The 22,987-nt window shown below is 38.4% G+C and overlaps 2 protein-coding genes across 4 annotated transcripts in view; one reads left to right on the top strand and one right to left on the bottom strand.

The window, feature by feature from the left end:
• The window catches only part of hrh2a (histamine receptor H2a), a 12,090-nt gene extending 205 nt beyond the window's left edge, over window positions 1–11,885 (bottom strand). The window contains exons 1-3 of one of the 2 annotated variants that reach the window (XR_006983579.2): window positions 11,692–11,885; window positions 366–2,018; window positions 1–265 (exon numbers count right to left, since the gene is read on the bottom strand). The exon at window positions 1–265 is cut by the window's left edge and continues 205 nt beyond it. Coding sequence is in view for 1 of the 2 variants with exons in the window: in XM_017484668.3 (XP_017340157.1) it covers window positions 456–462; window positions 623–1,743 (1,128 nt within the window). In the remaining variant the exon portion in view is untranslated. Of the gene's footprint in view, window positions 2,019–11,691 lie in introns of both variants that reach the window. The other variant, XM_017484668.3, reaches the window with a different exon arrangement.
• Window positions 11,886–20,924: 9,039 nt separating this feature from the next.
• The window catches only part of LOC108275122 (dedicator of cytokinesis protein 2), a 131,406-nt gene continuing 129,343 nt past the window's right edge, over window positions 20,925–22,987 (top strand). For both annotated transcript variants that reach the window (XM_017485726.3, XM_017485725.3), the window contains exon 1: window positions 20,925–21,071. In XM_017485726.3, the coding sequence (XP_017341215.1) occupies window positions 21,029–21,071 (43 nt within the window). In that variant the 5' untranslated portion in view covers window positions 20,925–21,028. The remainder of the gene's footprint in view (window positions 21,072–22,987) is intronic.

Here is a 22,987-nt window from a genome sequence, read left to right as displayed (position 1 = left end):
ACGCTTTCTGTTCGTTTCTAATAGTCTCTATCCCTGTAGCCTCCAACAATCAGGCCTCGTCTGTTTGCAGAGATGTGTTTGTTTGTTATTAGATGTGTTGTCGTTGTTAGCTTCCCCCAACACACTGTTGCCCCATTATTCATATTTTTTTAGCTGTTCTTGTAAGATTCAATACACAATCTTTCAATCTTTCTTCAGAGCTTTTCTTTCCTCAGAACTCTCAAGAGGACCAAATGTTTCATCAGACTATGGCTGACAACTCCTACTGAAGATAACAGAAAGAAAATTAATCTCCATTTTGAATTGCAGAACTCCTAAACCTTCTTTTTATGCATATATTTCAGAGTAATTTTATCTTTAGCTACCTGCTTCATACTAGGGGGCCGTTAGAAACTGGGGTGAAGCCTAGATTGGGGTTATGGAAAGAGAGACAGCGTCCAGATTTGTTCAAAGTATTATGATCTGGCAGAGAGAAATAAACAGGGATAGAGAGATGATTATTGAACATCACACCCTTGTAACAAGTCAAAAATGTATTCATTAATAAAATTAAATACATTTATAAAGTGGACCTTGTAATGTGTATTCTAATTGTTGTCCATTAGTTTTGTGCCTCCAATACCTGTTGTGGCCATTAGACAGGACACTGATGATGCTAAGAGATGTCCCATTGCTGCCATCCCTGTTTCCGTTGCTCATGTCCTGTAGCATGATACAGGCTCCAGGTATGAATTCTGTCCTGCTGCTGGAAGGGGTGAGCCCATTCAACAGCCCCGCCTCTAGTGCAGTAGTTGGCGTTCCTGTTGGTGTGTTGATGCCCCTCCAGCCACACAAAAGCCTGCAATAAGCAGACCTAAATTCCCTGTTAAGCGCGGCATACAGGAATGGGTTTAACGTAGAGTTAACATAGCCTAGCCACATGACCACTGAGTATGCAGTGCGTGGAAGATCTGTCTCCTTTCGTATCCCCATAATGGTGAAAAAAGTAAAATAGGGAAACCAACAAACTACAAAGGCGCCCAGCACAACTGCTAATCTCACTGCAGCTTTGTGTTCACGTAGTGCTAACGCTGATGCTCCTGATAATGAAGACATAGTGGTTGAAGAGTACGCTCGATGTATGGAAAGGATTCTCTTTGCCTGGGCCCGTGCAATGCGGAACACTCTGTAATAAGTCCAGCACATTGCCACCAGGGGGAGATAAAAGGTTGCTACTGAATCCACTACCACATAAGTGGGATTTAGCTCGAAGCGACAGTCTCCCGCAGGGTCGTCCTTACCATGATTCTGCACCGTTTGGTCCACCGTATTCCAGCCCAGGTGAATAGGAACAAACGAGACACCAATAGATACCAGCCAGATTACTGCTAATGACGTACCAACATGCCATGGCAGCACCAGAGTGGGGTAGCGTAAAGGCACCGTGACTGCAATGTAACGATCTATGCTAATGGCCAGGAGGTTAAGAATAGAAGCAGTGCTCAGCATGACATCCATTGAAATGTAGACATTGCAGAAGTGAGCTCCCAGTGGCCAATCCCCAGTCACCTCAATGAGAGTGGAGAAAGGGAGGACGAGAGCTCCGAGTAGTAAGTCAGTAATGGCGAGGGACACAATGAAGCAGTTGGTGACACTGCGTAGACGTCTGGTTGCGCAGACAGCCAGACACACCAGCACGTTTCCACACACCGTTAACAAGATGAGGCAGGAGAGAATCACACCTAATGCTATCTGAGACAACATTTTAATACTGAACCAGTGTATGTAAGCAGGAGAGCATTACCAAGTGTATCTTAATGTGGACAGTTGATCATTTTTAGGTGAATAGCCAACATGCTGCATGTGTAAGATCTCTATGTTAGTTGTGTTACAGAAAATGCATTATCAAGTCCACTGTTTGACCTTCCACAGGTGAATCCTTTTTTGGGGCCAGAGGAGTCCATTTTATAAGACATGTTAGAGTCTGCCACCCTCTTCTGGTGAGCATAAGCAGTGCATCATATTTTTCCTTTCAGCTCCTGCAGATGAGAAAAGATGAATTTAGGTGTCTTTTATAACAATGTATCAGAATTATGATAAACCATGTCTCATTAAGCTTCATGATAATATCCTGATTCCTCTGCACATCAAATCTATAGATAGTACTGTGACACATGGTTGCTCTAATTTTTACTTTTTTTTTTTACTTGGTGAAAACACAAACTGTTTTTCAAATTTAGAATGATTTATAAAGTAAGATTTGTTTTCCAGTGCCTCCAGTGTGGATTTTTTTTTAATCATTCACTCATTCAGGCATCTTCAGTAAATGCTTTATCCTGGTCAGGGTTGTGGTGAAGCCTCAATCTATCATGGGGACACTGGACTTGAGGCAGGAATACACCCTAAATGGGACGCCAAATATTGTGATCTAATATTTTTACCATTTCACTCACACCTAAAACAGTAAATCGTGTTTCAGCTTAATCAGCTATGTGTGAAAGTCTTCTAAGAAGAACAATAACTTGTTATACTTCCTCTTGTGTGCAAACTTAAACGTTCACTTCCCTGTGATAAAACCTTTCGACTGAATGTGGAAAATTGTTTGACACTGATAACATGATGAAAGGGTGTGTGTGTGTGTGTGTGTGTGTGTGTGTGTGTGTGTGTGTGTGTGTGTGTGTGTACATAAAAGTGGGAGAGGAGGCAGGAGCTTGTGAGATACTGTGTTTGAGGGCTTTGTGCCAGTCTGGTGTATTTGCTCTCACTGTTGGTAGCACTTAATGGAAGTTTGGCTGCAGGACTGTGGAGTTAAAGCCTGATAAATATCAGCCTAATTGCTCAAGCCCTCTTCCACACACACTACAAACTGAGATAGAGAAAACAAGTGGCTTGGTGTGCATGTTGTGTGTGTGTGTGTGTGTGTGTGTGTGTGTGTGTGTGTTGGAACAGTGCCCATATACTCTCCTTACCCTTAGAGGACATCAGGATAAAAGAAATTATGTTTCATATCAATATTATTTCCACATAGCTTTCACATTTGTCACAGCGAAAAGAACATATATTTCACACACACACACACACACACACACACACACACACACACACACACACACACACACACACACACACACACACATGTTCTTTAACACAAATTTTGGGTATCTAAATATATTTAAAACAAACACACTCAGAGACTCTGGTAGAAACCCTCAGCTGTTGTTTATAACCATTAATCCCTCACCATATCTGGGCAGACCCCCTACTCTCCTCCCCTATAAGGAGCCTTTCCCACCACTGTGTGTGTGTGTGTGTGTGTGTGTGTGTGTGTGAGAGAGAGAGAGAGAGAGAGAGCGAGAGAGAAAGGGAGAGAGCGCATCCTGACATATTAATCACGCCTCATTTATTAAAGTGAGGGAGAATTACTTCTACAAATCGAAAGTATGGGCTGTGTCCCCTAAAACTGTCTGATTAAACTGTGCTCATTTTGATGTTCTTTCAACTTCAGTGACCTCTGTCTCTCTCTCTCTCTCTCTCTCTCTCTCTCTCTCTCTCTCTCTCTCTCTCTCTCTCTCTCTCTCTCTCAATTCAATTCAATTCAATTCACACTACTTTATTGGCATAATTGTTTACATACAATATTTCCAAAGGATCAATGTAAATAAGAAAGGAGAATTCACGTGGGATGGGAGGTTGGTAGGGGGAGGGGTTATAGTGAGGATTTATGTTAAAATAGTTTGATTCATTATATATGTTGTTTGTCTATTTGTGTTAACTTGTGAATCAATAAAAGTGTTAATTGAAAAAAAGAAAAAAAAGAAAGGAGAATTCAAAGAAAATTTGTGAGTTCAAATTCCAGCACCGCCAAGCCGGCACTGTCGGGCCCTTGAGCAAGGCCCTTAACCCTCAACTGCTCAGATGAATAAATGGGAAAGAAAAAAAGAAGGAAAAAAAAGGTAAGTAAATAAATAAATGTATAAATACATATAAATAATAGGTAAATACGTATAAAATAAATACGTATAAAATAATAGTAAGTAGTAAATAAGTATATAGTAAATATATAAATAAATAAGGTATTTGATGCTTTACCTAATCAATTGCATAGTTTTTTGAAGATAAACATTTATTTTGATTCAAACAACACGTGCCAAAAAGTTGGGACAGAGTCAATTTAGGACTAATAGTGATGTGACAAGTTGAAATAAGAAGGTGATGTGAAACAGGTGAGATAATCGTCTAATAATAGTATATAAGGAGCCTCCAAAAAAATGCCTAGTCCTTCAAGAGCAAGGATGGGTCGAGGCTCGCCAATCTGCCAACAGCTGCGTCAGCCAATAATCCAACACTTTGAGAACAACATTCCCCAAAGACAAATCGGTAGCATTTTGTGCATTTCACCTTCTACAGTGCACAATATAATTAAAAGTTTCAAGGAATCCGGTCAGATCTCAGTGCGTAAAGGGTAAGGTCGAAAAACACTTCTGAATGCGCATGATCTCCGATCCCTCAGACTTCACTGTCTTAAAAACCGTCACGAGACTGTAATGGATACCCTGACATGGTCTTGGGGATACTTTGGTAAACCTTTCACAGTCAACACCATTTGCCCTTACATCAACACTGTCCAGAAGCACCGCTGACTTCTCTGGGCTCGGTCTCATCTGAGATGGACAGTAGCACAGTGGAATCGTGTTTTGTGGTGTGATGAGTCGACATTTCAAAGTTTTTGGACAAAACAGCCGTCGTGTTCTCCGAGCCAAAGAGGAAAAGGAAAGGACCATTCAAGCTGTTATCAGCGTCAAGTCCAAAAGCCAGCGTCTGTCATGGTATGGTGGTGTGTCAGTGCCCTTGGCAAGGGTAACTTGCACATATGTGAGGGCACCGTTAATGCAGAAAGATATGTACACATTTTGGAGCAACACATGCTGCCATCCAGAGCAGGACAACGCCAAACCACATTCTGCCCAGATTACAAGTGCATGGTTGCGTAAGCAGAGAGTGCGGGTGCGAGCATGACCTGCATGCAGTCCTGACCTGTCTCAGATTGACAATGTGTGGCACGTTATGAAGCGCAAAATAAGGCAACGAAGACCCTGTACAGTTGCGCAGCTGAAGAAATGCATAATGGATGAATGGGGGAAAATTCCACCTGCTAAACTTAACCATCCGGTGTGTTCACTCGGCGCCCAAACGCTTAATAAGTGTTATTAAAAGAAAAGGTCATGTTGCACAGTCGACTGTCCCAACTTTTTTGGAGTGTGTTGCAGTCATCAGATTTGAAATGACTGTATATTTTCCAAAATAAATTAAATTCACAAAGTAAAACATCACATAATGTGTTTTCAATATAGTACAGGGTGAACTGAATTTTCAAACGACTCTTTTTGTTTTTCTGCATTTTCTATACTGTCCCAAGAAGTTTTGCTAAGGAATACATTTTTTAAAAAATGAACTGGAAAAATGAGAATTTTACTATGTGAGTTACTCACTATAGTGAATAACAATCTATACAAGCTATAGACATTATGGCAGAAAAGGGAGGATTTTTACTGTATATGTTTAACTCTGATACTAAGACAGTTTTATTATGGTATCCTATATTATCTACATTTATTATACTCTTGACCATGATATTGTTATGGTCTTTCTGTGGTATGTAAATTTTATTATGTTTTGCTATGTTATGTCATGTTATGTTATGTTATTTCGGTATTGTAATCTGTCTTAGAGAAGTGCCCTAGTAGCCATTTTATATCAGTGGCTTGCAACCCATGCGTTTGCTCCATAAATGGTTATTTTTTTGTGAGGCTCATGTTTCACAATGAATTATGTTTCATTAATTAATACTGAATCAGTTACAGCACATAATCAGGAAGTACCAGGAAATGCGTATTCGTTTTAATATAATCAGCTTGAAAATGTTCAGCATCTTGATCCAAGAGCATGAAACTAGATTTGTACAGTAAATATAAAAGATGTTTGTCATCTGTGCTACGTGGCGCTCTAGAGGGACTCTTTCCTCTAAGTAAGCTTTTGTTTAGGTTTGAGCTGAGAGGTTATTCTAAGCCCACGCAATTTGAGAGGTCTTCAAAATGAGTGCATGCTCTCATACACCAGTCGGATTTAATAAATCTGTTTTGTTCTCATATGACAGGCCGATGGTTATATTTTATGGGAATGGTTATGGGAAGCACTGTAATAAATGATATGGAGCGTAAGCATAAGAATGAAAGTGTTTCCTAACCCCCATTCCTTGGTGTGCTAAAAACAGTTGAGAGACCCAGACTGTTCTCATCTATGATGCACACACTGACCTCGTCCGTCTCAAACACTTGGGCTTCAGAGTTTGAAAAATCACCCAACGACTTTGGATAGGACAGCAAATAATTTAGCAGTGTGCCTCATGTAGAGAATATGATTTATATCTTGCTATTATAGACCACTGTTAGAAATACACTGATGTATATTTATTTACACACCTGTGGTAATATAGACATACGTATACTGTAGCGTCTGACTGTATGCATTCACGTTCCACATTAGTCAACATTTCAAAAGACCCCTAGCAAGCAAATTTATAGGGCATCCAAATCAACTAAGGAAATAAAGCACTCCAGAGTGTACTGTTCTTAAAGAGCTTAACTTCTATTACACAACTGAAATTAGCCAAATTTCATTTAATTAGTTTGTAAAATTGATTTACATTGTAACAATTGTTCCCTCATTAGCCTCTCATTTTTTCTCTCTTGAAAGTTATTAATACAATAAATACCCCCAAACCGTACAACCTGAAGATTTACTGCACCCATGAAAACTTAAACATAGGAATGTTTTCATGTAACATACACACAGACTTTTTTAAGGAGACCCGTACACATGCTTTATCCATGCAATTATCCAATCAGTGCACAGCATAAAATCATGCAGATACAGCTCATAAGTTTCATAAACTTCAAACATCAGAATGGGGAAAAAAATGTGATCTCAGTGACCAGATGGGCTGGTTTAAGTATTTCAGAAAGTGCTGATCTCCTGGGATTTTCATATATAACATATCTAGAGGTCAGAGGAGAATAGCCTGACTGGTTTGAGGAAGTTTACAGTAACTCATGTTTAACCACTTTTTACAAGTTTGATGATCAGAAAAGTATCTCAGAATGCATGTCAATCCTTAAGGGAGATGGGCTGCAACAGCAGACGACCACATCGGGTGCCACTGATTTCAGACAAGAACAGGAGTCTGAGGCTACAGTGGCCACAGGTTCACCCAGACTGGACAGCTGAATTTTGGATAAAGACCAGGCTATGTTTTTATTGTTGTTCTTGATTGGAAGCTGGATAATTGCATGAATGTGAAGGTGTACAGGTGTTCCTAATAAAGTGGTCAGTGAACGTATATAAATGTTCCTATAACATTTCCACAATATTGAAGTTATAGAATGCAAACACGTTAACTTTTGCATTGTTGAGGAACATTGGTAGCTCAGTGGTTAAGACCTTCTGACCAGAAGGCCATGAGTTCAAACCCCAGCACTGCCACTGCTGGGCCTTTGAGCAAGGTCCTTAACTCTCAACTGCTCAGTTGTATAAATGAGATAAATGTAAGTCGCTCTGGGTAAAGGCGTCTGCCAAATGCTGTAAATGTAATGAATGTAATATTGTGTGAGCTTTGACTGTGTCTGATAGAATATTGTGAAGAATAGAGAAGTATCAGGTTTTACATGAAAATTGTACTTTTGTATCATTACAAGACAATTTCATGTTACCTGATAATTCTTGTTCTAGGGATCTTTTCGTTCTTAAAAGGAGGTCAGATCTTATTTTTTCCGCAACCCTTTTGACTTTCTCTCACTTTTCCCTGAAGTCTAAACACACTGAATGTGATTCAGAGCACATTTAGGCCCTTCACCAAGCAACAACAATATAGTAGTCTCTCCAATCAGTCTGTTATGATCCGGTAGCTAAATGACTTAGATAGACAGCTTAATTTGAAATGACTGTTCAGTGAATGACTCATCTGAGAGCTCCAGTTAAAAATAAACCTAACAGCTTTGTGAGGGGAAAAAAGAGCAAAAGCTTTTATACTGTGTATAGAGGTATAGAGGCAGATGCAATCACAATCTGGCTCTTTAGTGATTTTACTTGTGTTGGTAGCATGTAAGTGAGTGTGACAAGCTATATTGATTGGAAATATCATAAAATTGTCGACCAGTAACTCTTCTATCCATCCATCTTCTATACTGCTTATCCGTCAGGGTTGCGGGGAACCTGGAGCCTATCCCAGGGAGCATCGGGCACAAAGTAGGGTACACCCTGGGTGCCAATCCATCTCAGGGCACAATCACACACACATTCACACACAGGGGGAGGAAACCGGAGTACCCGGAGAAACCCCTGCAGCATGGGGAGAACGTGCAAACTCCGCAAACAAAGGGCAGTGCCGGGAATCGAACCCCCAACCCTGGCGTTGTGAGGCTAACCACTAAGCCACCGTGCGTCTGCTAGTAACTCTTATAAAAAAAAATTCTGCTTGATTGCAGATAATTTGGGATACATCTTTTAAATGATTCACTGCCCATCTCTATTCTGTGGTGGCCTGAAATTCCAATCCTGGACAACCTAATGCAGCAAAATACATTAATGCTCCAGGAAGAATCAGGAGTTTAATAAGAACATGTGGATCCTTCAAAAGACAAAACTAGTGAAGATTACATACACAACTAACAGAACCATCAGCTAAACCATGCTTCCTGGCCTTAAATGGGAGCATGCAGAAAAAAGTGACTGCTTTTTGCATTGTTGTTCTTTTGTTCCTGCTGAGGTTGAAGGTGAGGTTTTCATATGTACATTGGTTAAGGGGAAAATTGGAGTTTCAGACCCACAAGCGTCCGCTTGATGCGCATTTCCTACGAAACCAACTATTCAGTAGAGATGGGGCTTTTCATACTGCAGACGTGAGGTTCGTGGCTTGCATTTATTTGTGCAGAGCCTTGAATTCATTGTTGCATCAAATCTGACCTGGTTAATCTGAAAACATCAACAATTTTAATCTAGGGCTTAGATTCTAGCTATAAAAACCTTTCTTTTGTACAACAGATTTTGAACATCTGTCTCTCCTATGAGAGCTCAGTGGTGTCATGCAAACGTATTTAGTGCTTTATTTTTTTATGTTAATATACTGTACATTTTGTCTTAAATGATTTTATGTCTTCTCCATTAGTGTGTTAGTAGAAACACTTCAAATTGTCAAAGAAAATTTCAGTGTCAATAAAAAAAAGCAACAGATTACATAAAGAGCACTTATCAAACATCATACAGAATTTCTTATAAAACCACTTGATAGTAAACCAAGACAAAGTCTGGTCACAGAAAATACTGATCATATATACAGTACTGTGCAAAAGGTACGTGCAAAGAAATGCTGTAGAGCAAAGATGCCTTCAAAAATAAAGAAATGAAATGTTTCTACATTAAAACAAAAAATGGTGTGACAACTATTTGCTTTAAAAAACAAAAAATAGTAGCCGCTGGTACAGTTAGTGCAGTTTTATAAGGAAATGAGCTGGCAAGTTTTATTGAGCTTCTAACAGAACCAGTCACAGTTCTTCTACAGACTTGCTTCATATTTTTGCAGCAGCCTTCATTATGTTTTTTTTTTTTTTTTTGTCTGAAAAGTCTTACATAATATGCTGTTTCTTTACTGACATACAAACATTTTTTTTCTGTAATATTAAATGTTGTGCTAGAGAACTAGAGAATGTTTAGAAATCTAAAAATGTTTTTGTACTGACTTGATAATACAGAAGTCCTGAAATGAAAATCTAAAATAAAATTTGTACTTAAAAATAGGGTGCCTAAGATTTTAACACAGTACTGCATGTATATGTATATACTATACATATATCCTAATTCATACTGCATGCCTGTAGATAATATCCAAAACATCAATTAATCTAGTCCCTAACTGTTCTAAAGAAAAAGTGAAAATGTTAAAGCATCACTTTATTATATACATCCTTGTAAAAAAGGTCAGTCTAACACTTTAAAGGGTTATTTGGTTTAGCTCATGATGAAAGGTTCTATGTAGAACCAGACAACAGTGGATTCCAAACAGAGCCCCTTTAGAAAGCTGGAAATATCAACAAAAGGTACCCTTTTTCCTAAGAGCATTAAACTTTAAAAATCTCATCCAAGAAGCAAAAGAACACCTTTCACTAATTAAGTTATTTGTATTAAGTCTATATTATTATTGTTAATTGGCAACTCTATGCTAACTCAAGTGGAGCTGTAATTTCCTGTTTGCTTGCTTGAAAATGCACTCACTTTCGTTAATTGCTTTATCCTGATCATAGTCATGACGGATCTGGAGCCTATTCTGGGAACACCGGGAGTGAGGGTGTGACGCCAGTCCATCGCAGTGCACCATGCACACACACACACACACACACACCCACACACACACACGCACACATTCACGCCAAGTGGTAATTTAGCATAACCAATTAGAGTACAGTTTATATCCTCAAATCATTAGACATGTCTTCATTCCTTATGACTGTCCTGCTTCCCTTTTCTCTGTACATTTCCTCTTTGTCTTTCTCTGTCCTGCTGAAATCATGGTCATGGTTATCTCATGATAATGCATCATGGTCATTTCATGCTAATCTATCTTTATAAGGCAACGATTCAGTATTTGACAATAAGACTGAATTTGCTACAGTATGATTGTATAGGATTTGGTTTAGAAGCCTCCGATCGATATGTGACTAACTTTGCTCATAATCTCAGGTAGAGAAGGACTATTTTAAGGATTATAGTTACAGGAAAATTACCTTTCTGGCCTATTAAAGGTTTAAGTTATTAAGTTTATAATGAATTCTAATCCATTATAATCAAATAATGATTGTCGCGTTGATTAATATGAATCATTATTTTTTAAATCAATGCATCAATCCAAATCCTTCAATCATTACCCCCTGAGTACCTAGCCCTCCATTTTTTTTTAAATTTGTTTTTATGGAAAATAGATTGGATATATACTACATAAGCATACATGTACAAATTTTAAAAACAAATTCTTTGTTACTCTCTCTCTCTCTTTTCTCACATTGTCACACACTCTTAATTATGCTCAGGTGGACTTTGTACACTTCTGTATTTTAATACATTAACTTATGGTATTTTACATAGTTACTGCTTGCTGAAGCATACAATTCTGCACACGCGCGCACACACACACACACACACACACACACACACACACACACACACACACACACACACACACACACAAACACACACCTGAAAATCCCATGTATTATAAAGAGAGATCTTAATCAATCTGTTTTCAAGCTTGCACATACACATATGCACTTGGACACAAACGCACACACACACACACACACACACACACACACACACACACACACGCTGCTAACACCAAAGCAGTTCAGCTGAGTAAAAGAGGAAGGTGAACGGGAGTGTCACCAACGTCACAGACGTTCCTCTTGGTTTCACACAACTGTCTTATTTCACAACCTATCCTTTCTCCAGGTTTTGATTGTCTATCACTGACTATTTTATTCTGTACAGAAGTTCTGCATTCTGCATTCGTTTCTATATTCTGTGCGTACAAATTTGCAACACACAAAGCACATGAAAAGAACCTATTTCAATCAAGAGAGCACGAATTTAGAAGTAACCCGGACTTACTTTAAGTGACCTCCATTTCTGTGATGTCCTCTCTCCCTTTCTCACACACCCACACACTCTCTCTCTCCACTCTCCTTTCTCTCGCTCTCTTGCGCACTCAGTGCACTCCTTCTCTTAGCCAATCACATGTATAAATGGGTTCTTTTCAAGTACAGTAGGCGTGCTTGTCTCTTAATGCATGTGTGTGTATGTAAGTGAGCTAGTTCTATGTATGTCACTATGGCTGCCTATTCTCAGCTCCCTGTCTATAATCTTGTATGACTAAGTTCCTTTTTCCAACTTATGACCAATAATTTTTTTTACTATTTTGGGGTTTTCCCCACCTTTTTTTGTAATCTCTTGTGTGCTTTGTTCAGTAGATAAAACTACTCTAACAAGTTAAGGTCCAGGAGTCGGTCCATTTGGAACAACAACAGAAATCTCTGAATTATTCTCACCCCTAGTATCTCAGTGGGGTTTACCTCATTTGACTTTGTGTACATTGGACCATAAAAGAATGTAATTGATGTTGATGTTGTTTGGAGAAGCAGCAGTGTTGAGACAGTGGATAATTATGCTGTCAGCTGTTACATTGATGCTGCTAATATATTTTTATTAATAGACACTACACATCCCCACATAGACAACCACATTTCTCACTGACCTGCTCTTTATTTGCATTTTACAAGTAATGTGGAGGTTTTTTCTGCTGTTAATACAGACAAACGCTGCTTGATAGGCAATCAAGACCAGACTGATAAAAGAGGTGCGTTTGAAGTTTCACATCTATAAATATAATTCTTTTTCTTTTCAAAGTTTACTTGACCCCTCCTTCAGAGGCTTGACCCAACCACATCATGAACATGTCATGGCAGAGATAATGAGTCTTTATTGGTCACGTATACATTACAGCACATCGAAATTCTTCACTTTGTATACCCCAGGATGTTGGGTCAGAGCACAGGGTCAACAATGATACAGCGCCCCTGGAGCAGAGAGGGTTAAGGGGCTTGCTCAAGGGCCTAACAGTGGCAGCTTGGCAGAGACAGGGCTTAAACCCCCAACCTTCCGATCAGTAACCCAAAGCCTTAAGTGCTAAGCCACTACTGCTCCCTAGATGTTCTTTTGTTATGAGTTGTCATAACAGTTTATGACCAATTGTGCATCAAGTGTCTTGTTATTGATAACTGTCACAATACATGGGGTGGTGTTTGATGTAATGACTGCATAATGTGCAAAATAATGAATTGTAGTCTTGCAGAGTGTATATCATAACTTTTATTCTAAAACATATAGTATCTAAGCTGCTTTGTCAAAAGTGTCATATTACATAAGCTGCAATGACATGCAGCATCATGTCGTCATTCCTATGACTCAGTGCTCAAGTAAAGTGGTAAATACATGAGTTTTAATGAGTGTCAATGTTTTTCAATTGCGTTTAGAAGGAGAAAAACTGAGAGATAAACTATAAGAATACAAGAAATTCTGTGTTTGCCTTTTTAGCTTTTCTAGGTTTAAAGAGAGGGCAGTGTTCACTTATTCAGGGTGACCTATTGTGGTTTCTGTCTGTGAGAGATGTTTTGTTGAGGTGTAGCTAAAAATGAAAAGGGCCATAAGACTACATCTTGTCAGTCTGTGACTCTTATTTATGCTTCAGAACCCACACACCATTATACTGTCCTCTTTTAGAAACCATAGCCTTTATAGGCCACTGACCTTTAGTAGTGAAGACACACACACACACACACACACACACACACACACACACACACACACACACACACACACACACACACACACACACACACAGACAAACATTAACCTGTACGCTCCTCCCATTTTTCTCCTTGTGGCTCTTACTTAACACTCTGCTGATATTACTGATGTTTATCACCATTAAACATATGCTCTCACTGTAAGGTCACTTTGACTGTGTTAGTGGAAACATGCATACAGAAATACGTAAGCCAGACGTCAGTACTTTATAAGACAATCATAACTGTTTCTGTTGCAGGTCTTTAGATTCAGATTAAAATATCTGGTGGAACTTTAGTCATTCGATGTTCATTTAGGCCAGGTTTGCAAAGTATTCCGGATCTCTATGTGAGATTAACATGTGCTTGACCACGTCATACAAGATACACTAAATAAATAATATACACTTCTTTTTTTGGGGTGGCAAGGTGGGTTAGTGGTTAGCATGTATGTCTCACGCCTGCAGGTTTGGTCGTTTGAATCCCACCTCCACCCTGTGTGTGTGTGGAGTTCATGTATTCTCCCCATGCTTTAGATGTTTCCTCCCCCAGTCCAAAAACATGTGTTGTAGGCTGGCTGGCATTTCCAAAATGTCCGTAGTGTGTGAATGTGTGTGCAATTGTGCCCTGTGATTGGTTGGCACCCTGTCCAGGGTGTCCCCTTCCTTTTTCCCAGAGTTCCCGGGGTTACAGTAGGCTCCAGGCTCCCCAATGACCCTGTGTAGGAAGCAGTTTCTGAAATGGATGGATGGATTCTTCTTCATGCATCTTGTCCAGCCTCTGCTGGTTCTGTTGTGTAGATGTGTTTCTGACAGCCTAAACTATTTTTGAAACATAGACTTATGGAAATGTTCTGACTATAAATAAGGAATAAAATAAACCAGAAAGTGCAAAGTCCTTTGTCCTGTAGACCTGTGGAAGAAAACATACGGACCGTTACAAATTCCTGACACTGGAGACTCCTTCCATGTTAAACAAATGCTTACGGTACATATTACTGATTACTGATGACAGTAAATGACAGTTATTATCTTTAGATTAAACATAAATCAGAATTTAAAAAATGACAGGAAAATGGAGTGAGAGGATAGTCTAGTGAAGAGGATAACTACTTTCTTTATAATAAAGGTGATTGGTTTAAGTGAAATATCTAGTATGCTGCTTGCTATACAGGCCTCTGGTGCTTGGGGCTAAACCATGTCCATTAAAGAGAAAGCCTACAGCACTATACATTCAGAAGGAGCAGAATTCCTAGCTATGGCCCTTCATGCAACCTCAGTCCCTTCATGCAATGAAGTCCCTTCATATTGCTAACTCGAAAGGTCATCAAGCCTTACAAGTTTTTCTCCTTTACAGGATTTCTCTCCACAGAGGCCTCACGGGTGATGTTCAGTCCTTTGTCAACTCAAGATTGGAAATTGTTCCTTTCAGGTTTTTCCTTGTATGTCATACAAACACTGCAACTGATCCAGAATGCAGCTGCAACTTGTTTTCGGTCTCTACATGTTGTCCTACATCACATCATTGCTGCGTTTCTTTTACTGGATTCCTGTATTTGCCTATAGGATTGCCTACAGATTCAAAACGCCGATGCTACAGAGCCAGTAACAGACAAGCCCCCACTTATCGGAAAGCACTTACCAAACCCCGCTTTCACCACGCTCCCTTCATGGCTTGACTAGACCCATCATTCCTCAAGATACATGCATCAAGGCTTGAAATTCCCCTGGCTGGCCAAACAACTGAGTCACTGGCTGTCTTCAGACGATGATAGAAAACCTCCCTAAATACTGAGCACTAAAAGAATACAAAAAAAAAAAAAACACACACACACACAAAAAAAAACTGTATTAAAATGTACTAACTCCTCTCTAACAGGGGTTAGCTTGATAATATTCTTAGGACCCTGACTTATTTCTACTAGCAAGATAATATTTTGATTGTTTTTTTTTTTGGGGGGTGTTGTTTGTTTGTTTTGTTTTGTTTTTTTGCTGGAAACTGAAAAACACTTCTGTAATTTGTTTTAAATAAGAGTGGCTGCCAAAAGTTGATTAATGAAATCTGGCAAAAGCCTGCCTTTACAGTTGACCAGTTAAGTCATAGTGCAAAGTACTGCTACAGTATGTGCAAGCCATGTGACAGCAATTTCAATCACCACAGAAGCATAATTTTCCTGAAGTACTGTATCACCAGCCTGACAAGTCTTATTCATCAAAACACATGCCTGATTTTGGAATATAAATGTAGCAATCAGTCCTTGCTAAGAGCAGAACTAAATCTGTCACTGCTGCTACTGCCACTTAAATGGACTTGTTATATGGTGATAGCTGATTACGACAGATTCACACAGTAGTCCCTACTGCATCATAACAGTCACATGGCCCGGAGGAACACGAAATTCACTAAATATAATCATTACGCAATCTGTGCAATTTTGTGCTCAGGAATTTTTGGTGGATGGAAAACAGCAGTAGAAGCACAGTTTCATCAATTATCAAAGATGATCAGTCTTACCATATAAAGGACATCAAATAATATACCCTTATGACAGTGCCACTGAAAATGATTATAATAACATGCTGGTAATATGATATTGTTGACGTTAGTATGGTGCAATTACTGTGCAAGAACAATGTTATTTGACACCTACTGTAAATAATCAGTAACAATGTGCATTTGCTGTGTGTGTGTGTGTGTGTGTGTGTGTGTGTGTGTGTGTGTGTCTGTGTGAGTGTGTGTGTGTGTGTGTTTTCAAAAAGACTTCACTGAGATTTTTACTTGTGGTGTTTTTATGAGTTTTTATGGTAGAATAGATTATCACTAAGATGTGCTTTGTTATTAAAGGGATTCGAAGGTAAGTAATGCATTATGTATTCATGTTGTCCTTTCTGTAGTATAGCCAATACTGTCCTCATGTGCTATCAGAATGACCTTAAATATCCACTCACTCACTGCCCACTTTATTGGGGTTGGGGGGGTGGGGGGGAAGAAACACAGGTCAAGAGCTTCAGTTAATGTTCACATCAAACATGAGAATGAAGAAAAAGTGTGATCTTTGTGAATCTGTGGTTCAGATATTGGCAGGTATTGGCAAAAGGGCAGGTTTGAGTATTTCTGAAACTGCTGATCTCCTGGAATCCATCTCCACAGAATGGTGTGAAAAACAAACAAACAAACAAACAAACCAACAAACAAACAAAAACATTGAGTGAGTGACAGTTCTGTTAGTGGAAACATAGTGAGAGGTCGGAGGAAAATGGCCAGATTGCTTTAAGCTGCTAGGAAGGATATAGTAACTCAAAGAATCAATCTTTACAACCGGGGTGAGCAGAAAATCATTTCAGCATGCACGAAACATTGAGATGGATGGGCTACAGCAGCAGAAAACCACATCAGGTTCCACTTCTGTCAGCCAAGTACAGGAATCTGAGGCTATCATGGGCACAAACTCATTAAAGCTGGACAGTTTCAAAACATACCTAGCTGATATATTAATGCTGTTTTTTCTCTTTTGTTGTAGTCTGTATTCTTCCATTTTATGGGACATTACTTTGTGAAGTATTTACGTTATAATAACATTAGCAGTTGGTTTCTGAGTGGCCCAACAGAAAAGGATACGCTCTATCGTCCTGATAATGTTGCAGTCATCTGTGGCCAGGAGTGCAAGATAGCAAAATTGGCCATGTCTCAGGCAGTTAAGGGTAGCATACGCACTCTTCCCTATCAATCACAGTGACACTAGCCAATCATGGGCGTCTTTGAGCTCATTCATGTGAAAGTGGGCGGATAACATTTTCCTCTGTGTGTGTTACGTTGCTCCCTGACATTGCATGAGCAGAAGTGTGGAAAGCTGTGGTTGGCTGGGATCACATGCCTTGGAGAAAGTATGTGATAGGGTTTGACGTCATTGGTTGGTAGCTGTTGTGTGATAGGAGAGAGAAAACTAATCCAACAAAAACAAACAATAAAATTTGCAGTTAACCTGAACATGAACCAACATTTAATACGGTAACATTGTTCTTCGTGGAATTTTATATAAGTTTTATTTTGTAGACAGAGAACATGCAGCGTACTTTAGTAATAACCATGGAGGTGGAAATATCTGAAAAAGAAGGTTACAGAATGAGTTTAGAAAAAAGTCACAGAAAGAGAATTCAATCAAGTAATTCAATCAACTTACATCTGCGCTTGCACTGAAAGGGACCTACAACCCCAGTTTAAAAAAAGTTGGGACACCGTGTAAAATGTAAATAAAGACAGAATGCAATGATTTGCAATTCTCACAAACTCATATGTTATTCACAATAGAACATAGAAAACATATCAAATTTTTAAAGTGAGGATTGCAAAATGTTCCTCCAGCCGTTTCTTTTTAGTAACACTTACTTTTCCGGCCTTTTGTTGCCCCAGCCCGATTTGTTCTGGCCATCAAATTCAAAATCACCTTTTATTTATTTATTTATTTATTTATTTATTTATTTATTTATTTATTTATTTATTTTTTAAATGGTACATTTCCTCTGTTTAAACATTTGATATGTTTTCTATGTTCTATTGTGTATAACATATGGGTTTAGGAGATTTTCAAATCATTGCATTCTGTTTTTATTTACATTTTGCTAAAATATTTTTATTAATATGTGCTTATGTAACATTTTATGTTTTGCCATAATGATGTGAAGATATGGGCTTGACCTATCATACCTACATATTTTACTGAGGCAGCAGACAAGTGAGAGGGTGAGGAGGGAAGGGACACAGTTTTAAGACTGTGTTCAGCAATTGTTGTTTAGCCTCTTTCCTTATTAATTTTTCTATGCTCTTATGATTGTTTTCATTAATAAAATGGTCTTGGAAATATGTGTCTACTGTGATTCCTCTAAGGAAGTAAAGGGTCACAACAGAAACTCTATACAGATTGTAAATAGGGCTCAGGATGGAACTGGAGAACGCTGGAAAAGTGAGGCAGCAACCCTAGATAAAAAGGTAATCCTAAAGATCATACATATAGGTTAGGTATTTCTTCTCACTGTCTAAATAAAAATAAGTTCCACTGAGCTGGACATCATTTCAGCAGCTGAGTGAAGCCATGGTGGTGTGCTGTTTTGATAAAGATCTATTATTTAGTACAGCAGTATACTGTTTCTGCACATCCATAGATTAGTGATACAGCAATCATACAGTTCATTTTTTAAATATTCAGTTTTATGTAAGAAAGATTTCTTGGCCAAGTTGCTGATAAAACAACTGGAAGGGGACAGCGCCATCTCCTGACAGCCTCTGCATCTTTGCTTAGGAGTAGCTAGTGAGTTCTGGGTTTCTGGGTTTATATGGACCCTGAAAAAATATAGATGTGGGCCTCTATCGTCCTCCACCCATATCATATACGGTATAAGTTATAGGCATGGAGGCCCACATCTACAGTGCCATGCAACCTAATTAGGATTCCTTACAAAATAACAAAACAGACAACATAAATACAAACTAATAAAATAATAACAAAAGACAAGAAATAAATAAAAGAATCAAATAAATAAACAGAAATTACCAGCACTGTAATAAAAAGTCACTTAAATTTCTTATTGTCTTCATTTTTGATGAAGATAATATGCTACTATGTAATATATTATTAAATAAAGCTAATAAATATATCCATCCAAGATAAATGAGTTGTATTTGTGTTTTCTAGACAGTATTGTTATCTAAAAACATATCACATCAGCAGCCGGAAGGTCTGTAATCCTTGTGATATGCATATCATTTTGTCCCCCGTGATGTTCACTAGCTGCGGTAGACTTACAATTTTATTGGGTCCTTCTGCTGTTTGTCACTGACTTAGCTGAAAGAAGTAACAACCATAAGACTAAACAATTTTCCGGGAGCGGAGAAGAGATATTTGGAAAACTTCTTTCATGAAAATGCAACTCTTCAAGAGAATGAGTAAAAATTGTACCCTGAACATTACAAGCAACAATTCAAGCTTTTCCACTTTTCCACATACAATTGTATGCAACTATATTCCTTTTACAGCAAAAATAATTCTTGCTGATTTTTTTTTTAATACTATTATTTCCTCTAAGAAATGGATGCAGCAAAATGGATGCGACCTCTATAGAATAGGCCTATATAAATAATTTCAAAGAAATTGACATCCTTCAAAATATCAAAATGTAATTTTTTAAACGTTCAGACGTTTAAACGTTTTAGTTCATTCTTGAGACTGTCAAGTTTCAAAATCGACTGTGTCATCTTCATGAGAACCTGTGCTTCCTTTTCATGAAAATGTTCCCTTTTTTGAGCATTAAAAAACTTTTATATGGACCCGTTTTTGATTTTATAGCAGGATAATTGTAACATTTAGGCATTCATACATCTTTAGTAGGTGTTAGGCTGGATCCAGAATTTATCCCACTGGGTACAAAGTGGGAATAAACCCAGGAAGGGCTGCACTCCTTCGCAGGGCACCATGAATACACACACTCACACCTTTGGGCAACATGTTATAGCCAGTCCTCCTGCAGTACCATGGTTTAGCAGGTGGGAGGAAACTGGAGACCCACAGGAAACCCGTATGGAGTCCAACTCCACACAGACTTTAACCTGAGCTCAGGATCAAAGCCAGGCAGCAATGTTCCAGATTGTGCCACTATGCTGTCCATCATTCCAACATTAATTTTAAAATGTCAAATGTAATATGCAGTATTTTCAGCTTGAAAGGCAAAACACTTTGTGATCCTTCAGCTGGCAGCTGTGCTCTCAGTTGTGAGTGAAAATATGAGATGTACAGAACGTGATGGGGACTAATGACCTGAGCATAATTGGTACAATATAAAATGTTGAAAAAAATGTACAGGAACTAATCAAATTGCATAAAATTGTATGCTGAAAAAAGGCCCTTTTAGAATTGCTGCACTTTAAAATGGGTCATATCAAGCCCATTGTATGCTGTAGGGCCAATAATGCTTCATACCATTTGTGTTCCATTTACTGCTTTTGGCAAACCAAGGTCATTAGGGAGATTTCTATGCTGGGGCTGCTTTCTGCTGTTTTTCCTGTATGAGTATACAGGGGCTGTGTGATATTTGTTGACTCCAGTTATTCATATTTCTGCTCTTGATCAAGCACATGATAAAGGTCTCATTTGCACTTGCATCAGGAATTATACAGGATGCTGCGAACATGTCTCTGAGGGAACCCAATGTTTTGGAGATATCGCTGTCTGTGGTCACAGACTGGAGTCTGAGGAACTGAAAATGATTCATTTCAGTTACTAAAACAGGTTATTGCCCCGATTACTGAAAGATCAGCTTGGAGAAAGTTAACCTGCAATTAAACAATGCCAAGAAACACATCACAAATAACAGAATTGATTTGGTCATTTGGGTGTCGCTGTACAAACTGACAAACTATGCTTATGTGCTTTGAAGAACAGCATCATGGGTAGGGTTGTATAGAATTGAAAAAAGGAAGGAAGAGAGAGAGGGAGGAGCTCTTGTTCTCTCACACACTCACCAGAAAGAGACAGGGCTGAGTAACAGAGAGAAAGAGAGGAACTTGAGGCGTGCAGAGGCAGACAGAGACAAAAACATTTGTCTGGCTTCAACATGACTCCCTGGGTTAGGACCACCACTGAGAGATATGGTGTTGGTATGTGTTTAAATACTTCAGGCGTGCAGTTTGAGGAGTGTGTGTGTGTTTGTACGTGTCTTTGTGTGTGAATAACGGCCTTCAGATCAGTGTCTGTGGATGCTCATTGTGCTTCCTGCTTCACAGGATGTGGGCAGGTGCTGCTCACTAGAATGATTTACAAATCATTATGTTTGTAAAAGAGTGTGAGTTAAAATCACACAGCAGATATGAAACTTACAGAAATATTTGCTAACTGATTTCATCTAGCAAAGTTTAGCCTCAGAAGTGCAGGGTTTGCATTAATGCACTAATCCGTATGTGCATTGCGCGATGTGTGTACAGTTCAAGGTATCGAGTGCTCATCCTGCGGGCACATTTTGCAGTTTGATAAAGCGAAACAACTTTTTCCCAGTGTAAGTAAATGCCAAAATACGACCATTTTTGTTGCTTTTGGAGAAACTGGCATTTGTAGGATTTGCATCTTAAAGGCAGGAATCACTACAGAGAAGGGAGATAATGATTTAAAAAAAAAAAAAATCTTTGCCAACACACTGCACTCAGCATCGGTGCAGAGACATGCCTCTTTTCCCGCTTTCTAACAGCAAACATCTAAAACCACTTCAGCACAGTCTATCAAAATCCTTAAACCATAAAACTCTGGTCATGTGATCTGATAGCCGTTTATATATCTGTGTTTATGTGGTCGCACACACACAGGAAGTTAACAAGAGAGGAAGTAAAAAGTGAACTAAGAAGTGTGAAAATACAGTGTGTGTCTGTTTGTGTGCTGCTTGTACTCGACACATGTAGGCAGCGTTTTTGTTTGTTACATTTAGCATGATTTAGTTTATGAATCACTTTAAGATTACATATAGACACTACAGCTCATTAGTGGTTTGAGCCATGTGGCCTGTAAATGTTGGTCATATTTCTACAACATTAATAAACTTCACACTTAACTATGAGGTCCATATATAAACACTATATTAATATTCAGAGCTTTCATAAAGATTGATTAGTACATGTTCTAATCTTTAGCGCATCAGGAAATAATGATGTGTACACATTAACAGCCTCTGAGTCATATGAAGGGGCATTAATAATGGTAAAAGTATTATCATCTTGTTAACTCATTCTGGAAATTAATATCATGAGTTATGCAGTATCAATAAAGATTTTTTTTAAACGTTTTCTTTTTGTACACAACGTAGGTTAACTAAAACGTTAGGCTATTTGTGTAACTTGGGACAATCTGGAAGTCGTAATGTGATGTCAACATCACTAACAGGTTGCTTTGGGATAACAAATCAAATCCAAATCCAAATCAAACCACTTTATTGATGTGAATTTATAAAAAAATTTGTACGATGATGATCTCACTGGAGGTTGATCCATTCAAACACACAGGAAAGATATGTACTGTATAGGCATGATTTGAGAACACTATTCTAAACTGTTTGATATCAAAGGGGAAAAATATTAACAGTATTTCATTTGTACAGTATTTATAATATAGCCTTTGTTAGAATTTAGTTCAGAATTGTGTGTGCGGGAAAACTAATATTCAGTAGGGTTTCAAACTAACACTTAGGGTTTCAATCATTATCGCTTACAAATTGAGTTAATCGAGATTGTTTGCAGACTTTTCACAATGTAAGTTATGATATTGACAGAATGATTCAATAAGATGTTAATAGTTAACTATCACTATTATTAATGGCTATTCATACTGTATATGACTCAGAGGCTGCTAATGTGTACACTCATTATTTATTCTTGCATGGCGAATTAGTGCATGTATTATTTTATCATTATGAAAGCATTAGTCAAATATCAATTCAATTGTTTATTTGTGAATCTTATAGTAAAGTTATACCAAAAAGTAGGATTATTTATTATTTGAAGAATGAAGACTCCTTTTTGACTGTCTCTCT

Source organism: Ictalurus punctatus, chromosome 14 (assembly GCF_001660625.3).
Source record: "Ictalurus punctatus breed USDA103 chromosome 14, Coco_2.0, whole genome shotgun sequence".
In the NCBI taxonomy this organism is placed as follows: Eukaryota; Metazoa; Chordata; class Actinopteri; order Siluriformes; family Ictaluridae; genus Ictalurus; species Ictalurus punctatus.
Note: the sequence above shows the minus strand (reverse complement) of the source record. Positions and strands in the feature narration are given on the sequence as shown.